Below are 10,292 nucleotides of genomic sequence, written 5' to 3' on the forward strand. Positions count from 1 at the left end.
CAAAACTCTATAGTTCTTGACCTCTGGGCGAAGAATTTAAAACTTTAACAGTTTCATGAAAAAAAAGCTATATTTCTATAACTTACTAAAATGTATAGAAACACGTTCTTGAGTATATTCATATCGTACTTTCGTAAAATCTTTATACATTTTTAGGAAATTAGATTAAGTTTGTACATAATTTAGAAATAAAATGTATTTGAATATTTAATAAAAGAAAGTATCATTTTTAATCTCAATGGATTAAGATTCAATAGCACATTTAGTTAAGTATTAAACAAATATTCATACGTTTACATAATGGAGTTACTTACGTATAACTAGCGATGATTTTATACTTGAAGATGAGATTTGCATTATATAAAGTGGGTGAAAATGAGTTGGAATTAAGAAAATAAAACATCATTGAATTACATTGATACATTTATTGTACTTATTTTGAAACTTATATATTTATATAATATATATTATAATATATGGGACAGACGGCTCCGAGATGGACAGAACCGAAAGAAACAAAACGCAATGAAAATAATTATCCACCGGAAGACCACCGCGTCCCGAATTTACAATAATGACGTTTATGCTTTAAAATTTCTTTTTCATTTCAATAATAGTTTGTTATTTTTTACATTATTTTTAAGTTCTCATATTATTCATCTCTCTTTGTTTGTTTGTTTTTTTTTTTACAAATAATGGTCCATTCTACTATCACAGTTTTCAAATAATATTTTTAAAATAAAATCAATAATATATATATAAAATAAAAATATCGCGCGAATCGGCGCAACAAATAATAATAAAAAAAATAATAATAAAATAAAAGGTGTTTAAATATAGTAACAATTCCTGTCAGAGCGTTGTGCACAAAACGAAATCCAATTAAAATTACAATCTGTTTTGGCAACGCACACAGAATGTACATATATACAATATTTTACATATAGATATTTTTTTTACACACATTAAAACATTCATTGAAAAATTGTGTACTGATGTAGGGCTGCAAGACACGTCTAATCTCCAGTCAGAGGTTGTTGTTGTTGTTGTTTTTTTTGTTCTTTTCAAATTAATTTCAATATTAAATATGTGATGTCAGGTGCATTCATTCTAAAGATACGGGGGGTAGTGGTGACGGTTTTTGGTCTACGCCTAATCATTAAGTGTTTGTCGTGCTTGGATATTGGAACATGGTGCCAGTTGTGAGTCCGGCTGACCGAATAGCGGGTTTGGGTGGCAATTTTGGGGTCGACTGGCCGGAACTCGAATCACTCAAAAGTCGGGGTGAAATACTAGGTGGTTGGGGTGGCAAGCTGGAATCAAACAACATCAAACGAACAATTAATCATACGACCAAAATAGACGACGAACATATTTTAGAAACAAACATCAATTCAATTACACGCTTAATGAACATTTTTTGTAGGTTGTCTACCGCCGTCCGCTTCAGATCTGCTTCTCAGCAAAACCCTAATATATTCAATAAAAACGTTACATATACAGATTATGTTATTATATTTGGAATGGCTTTCTTATAAATTATTAAACAAATCACTGTTTGTTATTTTCTAAAGAAAGTGAGCCATTTCAGATGTATTATATTATATGATTTTGTTTCTTACCTTGTCCCTCCATTGTATGTTTGGTTGAGCGACCTAACAGGAGCATGAGGATGGATGTTGGAGTGACGTCTAATGTGTAACTGTGAAGTATGCGTAGGATGAAGACGAGGCGAAGTACCAGTAGATCCGAAGGTGAGAGTGTGGTGAGCATTCGGAGAAGCACCAGGTTCCCTGCGTGGCGGCAACGGTGGCGGCGAACATTCCCTCGGAGGTAACTGCGGTGCATCTGGAGCCTGTTTAATCTGAAATAAATTGAAGATTTAGAATTAGATTTAGAATAGAATTTGTTAACATGCGAACAACAATACCTTTAGATTGTGAGGGCCATAGTGCGGAACCTTGGGTGAAACCTGCTGAGGAGAATTGATTTCGGGACTATCACGACGTCTGCGTGGCGGTAACGGTGGCGGCGTTGATGATAAAACGTGAGGACTGTGAGGTTCGGGAAGGGCGTGCGGACCAGGAGATGCTGGGCTGTGAGGGCCTGGACTGCTCGGCGCCGTTACCGTGAAGTGCTGCGGGTTGTATCGATGAGGAGTTGGAGGCAATGCGGGTTCTGGTCTGAGCGGGATCGGCTGGGCCCTAAATGCAGACGTCGTCGAGCTAACGCTCGGACTACGACTATGTCCTTGCCACCAACTCATCAATGAAGTCGTAGAAGTCGCAGGCGATGCCGGACTGAGTGTTGGACTGTTCTGTCCAGTAGGTATATGGACTTGGGCGAAAACGCTAAATTCGCTATCGTTCTTTGCGGGTTCTTCCGGCACCTTTTTAACTTCTTCTTCGATCTTTGGCACTGGGTGCGTGTTGAACACCGTGTTCGTGGATGTTACACTAGTACGAGACTGCTTCGCTTTCGTGCTGGGACTTTTCAGCGAAAGCTGAGGCCACTTCCTAGGGAACTTTGGAACTTGTTTGCAGCCTCTTGGTTCAATTTCGATACTCTTGTTAAACAAGTAATTGCTAATATCGGTGTCGCTCATATCACCAAACGGATTCAACGTCTCCAAGAAATGCTAAAACATTAAATAAAATCATTCGAAACTTGAATAAAGATCCCAAGTTAAAATGTATCAAGTATAGATAAATAATAATTATTTAATGAAATATTCACTAGCAAAAAAAATAAACTCACCTTGATTTTTGGTTCAACGTTATAGCAGTATGGTTGATTTTGATATTGCTGGATTTCTCCAGTGATTTCGGCAACCTTCCTACGCTTGAAGAAGTTAATGAGCTGCGTGTTCGGCAGGAAATCCGGATTTCCTTCTTCAATATGCAGGATGTTCGTTAAATACATGCCCAGAAACGGTACGCACGGAGGATTTATGGAGCGCAATTTCTCCTGGTACTTCTTAAAATGGTCATCAGCACCGCGGCATTCCTCCAGCACTTTCCGATTATTTTGCGTTATTGCCTGTACACAATTAAGAGACATTAGATACAAATTAAATATCTATTATAAGTAACACAAACCTGAAACGTGCACCTCAGTCGGAAAACTGATGCTGAACCCATAGCGCTGGCAATCGCAAGCACCCCATTGAAATTGTTCAACTCGTCCAGATGCGTCATAATCTCTATTACCCTGTTAACAATTGCACAGCGTTCTTCAAAGTTCTCTGCCTCGACGATATTCTTCTCGTACCACCTAGTTATCTACAAAAACAAATCAATAAACTCATGCAATCACAGATAATTCAATGTGCTTACGTTTGTGGTGTGTTTGATCATTTTCAGAAGGTTTGGACTAGTTTTATCTTTATTTTTTTTAGTCCACACGGACCCGACTAGCTCGGACGGTTTGATTGTTCTGTAGAGATCAAACTCGAGAATGGTAAGTTGCCGAGCCAATTCGACAGGGTGCAGCGTGAGGAGAGCAAATTCATCTTCGTTCTTCGTTAGATGCCATTCGATGGGCGGCGGTTGATCATCGAAGGCAAACTTAATCATGCGCTGGGCATCTGGCTTCTTCCTCTGCAAGATCTTCAACACACTGTCCACCCACTTGCGCATGCTTTTACCATCAACCGAATTGAGGAAAGCGTGTAGACTGTCCAGCAAAGCCTGGTCCCTTTCAAAGTCATAGAAATGATGATCGACCCAATGTCTTAACACATTTAACACCCTGAATTGCACCGGTTGACAATACTCTTTCCGATAGCGCTTCCAATCCTCGCGTTGCGAATTCTTCTGCATCTTATCGGTATCGTTAGGATCCTGTTCGTACACCAGAGACGGTTTCGGTATATTAAAACGTTCTTTGAGTAGTTCGAGCAATTCGGCAGGAGCGCAGAACGACCTGTAAGTGGTAAGAAATGTGCGGACGAACTTAGGATCCGCATATATGTGGTAAGTTAGCCGTTCAACTAATTTATAGATCGTGGCTCCCTGAAACATAAATTAATGATGAGGTATTCGGTATAATTATACAATGCTATATTATTACTTTTATCAGAGGCACGCCGCCATTCTCCCTCTGTTCCAAAATTATATTATCTCGCGAGTCCGGTTCTGCAAATTTGTACATGTCAGGTGAAGGTAGTTTCAATGGATGCTTCCTCTCCATATCCGTGAGTATGCTATCCAGTATTCGCTCCAACATTGATCTACAATTATAGAATTAAATTTTACCCAGGTATATAGATTATGTGAAATTAACCTTGTATTCAGCATCACTAAATCGGCCATCCAAGAATTCTTGTCTTCTACGCTTTTAGCGCACAAGATGATTGGTTGTTGCATACGTGGCGATATTTCGAAAGCATTTCGATACTCTTCCGTGTCTTGATGATCTATGATTTCTACTTTGCGAATGAAGAATCGCTCCTTCAATTTACATTCGGGATGACTGGTGTGCACCGTACTCTGACGGCGCGAGTTAGGCTTGCAAAGAATTATCAAGCCGTCGAAAAGAAAGACGCGACGATTGGTTGGTCGTTTTCCGCCAGAACCTACCTTCATGAGTACATCCTCTGTAATTAATTCATCGTATTATATAAGAATTAAGAAATTGATTATTGATTACCTCGCACGAATTCATTGCAGCACTGTCCTATATCTTTGGAATCCCAATTTTCAACAATCTTCTCCAGCTCGTGAATCTTGTGTAAAGCTGCTTGTCGTCGCGCCCTCGCATGCATCTGCGTATTTCTCGGCTTCGAATGCGACATACAACGACCTGAATGACAAAGATAATAGGTGTCAACGTTGATTCATTAACTTTGTTTGGATGAACATAATACCTAGTTCACTTTGTAGCGGCTTCAGCAAACCTTCAACTTGTATCAACGTCTCTTTGTCTTCGTCGATTCCCGATAAACCCCTCAGCAACTTGATGTAATCCATGTACGTGAAACAATGGCGAATCGGGCCGAGCAACAATGCCGGCAAATAGTATTTCAGTGCCAGCTTCATGCCATGCCAGGCTGTGCTTAGGGCATTGTCGACGTCCGGCCTCGACAGCAGGTTGTTCAAGGTATCCCGACAAGTAGAAGACATCACCTCCTTTGCATACTTCTTGTAAACATCGAACTCGGCAGCCTCCGCCAACTCCTCGAAACAACTTCCGATGTACGGCATTTGCTCTTGAGCCATTTCCATTACATCTTCTAAGCTGCCCAACAGCGTGACCGTGAGTTCGTATATATCCATGATGTTGGAGAATATCACATCCAAATGTCGCTGATCGCTCGTCAATTTGATTATTTCCTCTCTGAACACTCGTATGAGCATGTGCAGTTCTCTCAGGTACTGTCGTTCGGAGGCCATCAGTTCACGAACGACCTCCTCGTAGGTAAGACTGGTGCGAGGAGCGGTCGACGGAGACGCAAGCGCCGAGCCCTCCGAAAGTGAATTTGAACCTCCACCTTCATCTTGATAAAACATATCCATCAAAGCCTGGAACACAACAGCATATCAAACAATTTGGTATATCAACGTGTTTCTTATAAATCGAAGAGCGAGCCACAGTAGAATCATCAGATAGGACATAGAATATGTGTACCAAGAGAAAGAAATATTATCAATAGGTGTGATTAAGAAAACATGATTTATCAGTGTGTAGAAAATAGAAATAGAAGAAAAACATATTACAAAACGTATACATCATAGACTAAGAATTAATTAAACGAAAACTATACAAAAAAAAGATTGAAAGATGGCAACATAAAACAAGCTCAGCATAGCGTTATTATTAATAAAGAAGTAAATGGAATTAAAAAAAAAGAAATGATTGAAAACCTGGAAAGTACTCCTTGTTCTTAACTTATATATCTATATTGATTCTTGTGTCTTCTAAAGATTGATAATTTTAATCTTGTATGCATTTCCTACATCATATTTATTAAAGTTTACTTTATTATGAATTTGTTTTTAAAAATAAATTCCAATATTAATGTGACTCATTATTTTTATAAACAAAAAGAAACATTTTTTGTAGGAAATGTAAAAAAATAAATTCCAAATACAAAAGTATTTGTGGTTATCAATAATCACATTGAAAATGTGTGGATAATAACATCGATTTTCATTAGAAATTCTATACTATTGAACTGCATGTATGTTCTACATACAGTGAAGTATGGATTTCGATTTAAATATGGATATTTATAGTTTCAATTAAATACGCTTTGAATTATTAGATACATTTGATGCCAAACAAAATGGACCTTTTCAACAAGTGAATTGAATAAGTTTCTTTATATTCGAGTATATCTTTCCGTGTTTTCTTTCTCTCCAAATTTAGAAACATGCATGAATTTTGTAGGAATTTCTGAAACAAGTATACATAACACAACAATAATAACAAAAAGAAATAAATGAAACAAACATAATTGAACGTTGGCTACCTACCATAGCTGTGGTCTGAGGCACGCGTGAAAGCAAAAGCAAGTTAAAAATGAGTCGCTAAGCATCGACGTTAAATTCACATTAATATAATAATAAACGATAAACCGTAAATAATTCTACACGACTTCAACAAAAAATGATGTTTAAACATAAATAATAATAATAATAACAACGAAAATGAACAAATATTATTATCTCGTTGGTTATTAATGTAGTGTAGTTATTAAACAATTATATCCAGATATCAAATCAGTTTTAATTTGCCCCGGTCGCGTTTTTTTTAACTTTGATTCGTTTTTGCGGATAGACTTATTACGTTATTTACCTTGTCGGCGTTCATGGAAATTTGAACGTCTTGGAATGTAATTTCAACATTTTTGAAATGTTTTACGTAATTCCCGGCCAACTTCAGAATATCCGCGGAAATGTATTCCAACACGGCCACGAGAAACAATGACACGCCTGAATCCACTTTGTAGAGCAACAGTTCCTGCAGAGGTATAACAAAGAATTAATAGATACTCGTGCTTCTGGCGCTAGCATTCGCCTCTTCCTCTCCGATTTTTCACGAACCTTTTGCAGGAGATTGTGAATTTTGTCCACGGGCAGAACCGATTTCTTTTTGCCCCTCTCCAGAGCTTCCTGCGCTTCCTTTAGAGCCCATTTGTCTATTGGTGTAGGAAAAGTGTTTCTAACTCTGTACTCCACATCCTGCAATCAAACACAAATAAATTAATGATATATCGTAATAATGATGAATACTTAAAGTTTATTTTCTTATGCTTTTTTATTACTACATTACAGTCTCTAAAAACAAAATCCATATAATACTTAAATTTTCATGTTTATTTTCTAACATATAATATTATTAAAGGAAACTAGTGTTGAAAAATAATAAAAATAGAAATTATATCATTTGTTGATAATATTTCATATAAATATAAAATAAATTGTTTTATTCATATTATTAAACAATTCTTTTGGAAACTCAATTTTTCATCATTTAGTGGATTTAGGATAAACCAAGGGCAAGGGTTATCAATCAATACTTATGTAATTAATAATTTATTCACAAAACCAATTATAGAAGTTTTACTCTATTTTCGAGTGAAAGGTAATTAGTTTCTTTCCAAATTGAAAACTGACATAAACTTGTATTGACTTTCAAATATTTCCATTTAGCTAATGCAAATTCACACCAATCATAATTTTACGTTGTCATTCCAATTGTGTTGTATTAATTGAGTGGAACAAATCTAAAACTTTTATTAATGTGAAAATATTCGTTATGTATAATTAAGATATTCAATTTTGATAAACGCATTCGAATGATCTTTAGAAGTTGTATGTAATCGTTATGTCGTCGTATTTTTGCAAATGTCAACTACAGTTTTATGTACTAATTTTTGTAATTGAACAAGCATGACTTTCAGAAAACTTAGTTGTAGTACGCACAAATGACGCCTTGAAGTAGATAAATTATTCTATATTGATAGAAATGTTGTTGCAATAATCATTTTATGCACGACGGAATACAAATAAACGTAAATCAACATTAGACACCCTTCTCAAGATTATATATGACAGGAAACATTAAGAGTAAAAGACAATAGCCTTGGTTTTGTATTGACAAATCGTTTTTTTTTAACAATTTTGTTAAATCCATTATTAAACAAGAAGCATCAAAAATAGAAATACAATTTAATTTAACATTAGTTTGTATTGAAATAATATTATTTTATTTGATTGTAGCTATACAATGTGAAAAAAAAATGTAAATTTACAATGGTGTAAAATATATTTTTAATATTCTCAGAAATAATCTTTTAATTTTATAGCTATAAGAAGAAAAAAAAACTAACCTGAAAATGAATTTCATCAAAACGTTTATAATTTATTTTAATTATGAATGGAATATATTTAAGTCTAAGTAGTATTTATTTAATAAAATGGGTAAATAAACAGAATCAAATGTAAAATAATTAGATGTTGTTTTTATTTGAATTAATGTTCATTGATATGATTTGATTGCAGTGCTGATAATATGGTATGATCATATGGTTTTGTTAATTGAATAAAGTTGTGTGGATTAGATAAATGAAGATGTTTCTCTGCTACTTATAGAAGCACTTACTTGAACTGTGTGCGGGCTAGGTTTGGCACAAAGAAGAGCTAGTAACCTGAGACACAATTGTTCGACATATTCCAGAGCTTCCTCTCTAGCACCCAGCGAAGGATGCACTTGTTCCAAGACCTAAATAAATAAGAAAGAACGTTTACAGTTGATGAAAGAAAGAAAATGGATGTGAGAGGGTTTTTAAATGAAGGTGGCTGTGTTGGGGAGAAAATTGCATTTGCACTAGTACTAACTCGCTTTAGGGCTGTCATCAGGAGGCCTTTCCATTTTGGCGAGTTCTCCTCGCAGATGAAGTCGTAAAGGTCTCCGCCAGCGTTCACCGTATTCATGGTCACTTCGTCTTAGGGTTGGCATCCGAATTCAGGAGAAATCCTGCTCGCTCAGAGCGCCAGCAACAAAAACAACAGAGCGCGCATCGCCATATTCTGTATTACTTGGATCTTCACCCGATCCGGTATGCAAGGATAAATAGGGAGCACCACTCCGTCGCCCCGTGGCTTCCTTCGTGAAGGTGTTCTAGTCGCGGGATGCAGGAGAACCAGTAAGCAGTCTGTTTCTTCCTCCTTCTTCTCACGTTGGATTAAACATCTCGCAACCACTTTAGTCCGGCTGTTCGGGTCGAAACATCTTCACTGCGACCGCCACGAGCCAGCACGTTTCCACACAACAGAAGCACAACCCCTGATCCTTTCGTCCAATTTGATTTTCGCTGCCTGCCCCGTTCCTCCTACTCGCTTGTCCAGTTCCTTGTTATGTTTTTCTCTTCTTCTTCCTCTCCTTTTTTCCGTCCTTTATTATTCTCCACCGAAAAATCCTCCTCAGTTGGCGTCCGCCATATTGCGTGAAACAACTGTCTGTCGCCCTTCGGTCTCTCGCTCCCACTCCTGCGGCTCGACCATATATTCATCACTTTCTCAAACCCACCCTACTCCCTCCACGCGAACTCTTTCAACTCATAGAAATCAAAATTATGGTTATCTCCGTCGCACAAAGTATGCGTAAGCACGAGCAGGGCCTCCGTCGAAGCTCATGCGCCATTCCCTTAATCGATAACGCACACTCTTTCTCTATTCTTCTGTTCTACAAATAACAACGATTTGAATATTCAAATTTACAAAAGAGCGAGATATAAATAAGAACAAAATAGACAAAAGATGATGATGATAATACCACTGCAGCTCATATCATATAGTTTTCCAGTCCCTTCTGTACTTATTTACCATTCGCAGATAACCTAGCTTAAATCCTCCCCGTTTATCATTGTTACAGGTATATTTAATCCATTAATACAAGCTGTTATTGTTTTTGACTTATGACCTTCTGCTCACCGCACGTAGATGGCGCTACATGTGACATCGACTACCCCTAAAGATATTTTGGTTGCATACGCATTATATACCAATTAATTGTATTATACAGTAAGTTCTCGACTTACGACAAAACGAATTCATAGAAAATGTATGAATTTATTACAGATTTCCTCAAATATATTGCTCTTGCACAAAAATGAGAAATAAAATGTTATAATTTTATTTTTGTATGAAATTCGACTTATGTCTGTACTAAAGTCTGTCGAATGTCGAGAAGTGACTGTACAATTGAAAATAAAGTAAGATTAACACGGAAGACATAAAAGTACAAAATATTCACAAAAACGTTGGGGTATTCTTTGTCCTTCATGT

The 10,292-nt window shown here is 36.7% G+C and overlaps 1 protein-coding gene across 2 annotated transcripts; it reads right to left on the reverse strand.

The window, feature by feature from the left end:
• Positions 1-801: 801 nt before the first annotated feature.
• Positions 802-9,676, reverse strand: LOC108565246 (protein son of sevenless). Of its 2 annotated transcripts, XM_017924597.1 has the most exons (15): positions 8,844-9,676; positions 8,608-8,727; positions 7,047-7,184; positions 6,799-6,963; positions 6,477-6,488; positions 4,868-5,522; positions 4,651-4,803; positions 4,285-4,597; positions 4,072-4,231; positions 3,336-4,013; positions 3,099-3,281; positions 2,758-3,039; positions 1,931-2,638; positions 1,623-1,864; positions 802-1,313 (listed from the first exon to the last, which is right to left on the reverse strand). In XM_017924597.1, the coding sequence occupies exons 1-15, from the start codon at positions 8,937-8,939 to the stop codon at positions 1,160-1,162; spliced, it is 4,059 nt and encodes a 1,352-aa protein (XP_017780086.1). In that variant the 5' UTR covers positions 8,940-9,676; the 3' UTR covers positions 802-1,159. The 2 variants fall into 2 exon arrangements, with proteins under 2 accessions (XP_017780086.1, XP_017780094.1); XM_017924605.1 differs by lacking the exon at positions 6,477-6,488 and having other exon boundaries at positions 803-1,313.
• Between the last annotated feature and the right edge of the window lie 616 nt (positions 9,677-10,292).

The sequence above is a fragment of the Nicrophorus vespilloides genome, unplaced genomic scaffold, assembly GCF_001412225.1.
Source record: "Nicrophorus vespilloides isolate i.1.1-1 unplaced genomic scaffold, Nicve_v1.0, whole genome shotgun sequence".
Classification (NCBI taxonomy): Eukaryota; Metazoa; Arthropoda; class Insecta; order Coleoptera; family Silphidae; genus Nicrophorus; species Nicrophorus vespilloides.

Bases quoted from the DNA above. Each gene is read 5' to 3' on its own strand.
- LOC108565246 (XM_017924597.1), bottom strand. From the start codon at position 8,939: ATGAATACGGTGAACGCTGGCGGAGACCTTTACGACTTCATCTGCGAG. The intron at 1,865-1,930 runs GTATTGTTGTTC...AATTTATTTCAG, and splicing joins ATGGCCCTCACAATCTAAAG to ATTAAACAGGCTCCAGATGC. The intron at 1,314-1,622 runs GTAAGAAACAAA...GTTTGATTCCAG, and splicing joins ACATACAATGGAGGGACAAG to CTTGCCACCCCAACCACCTA.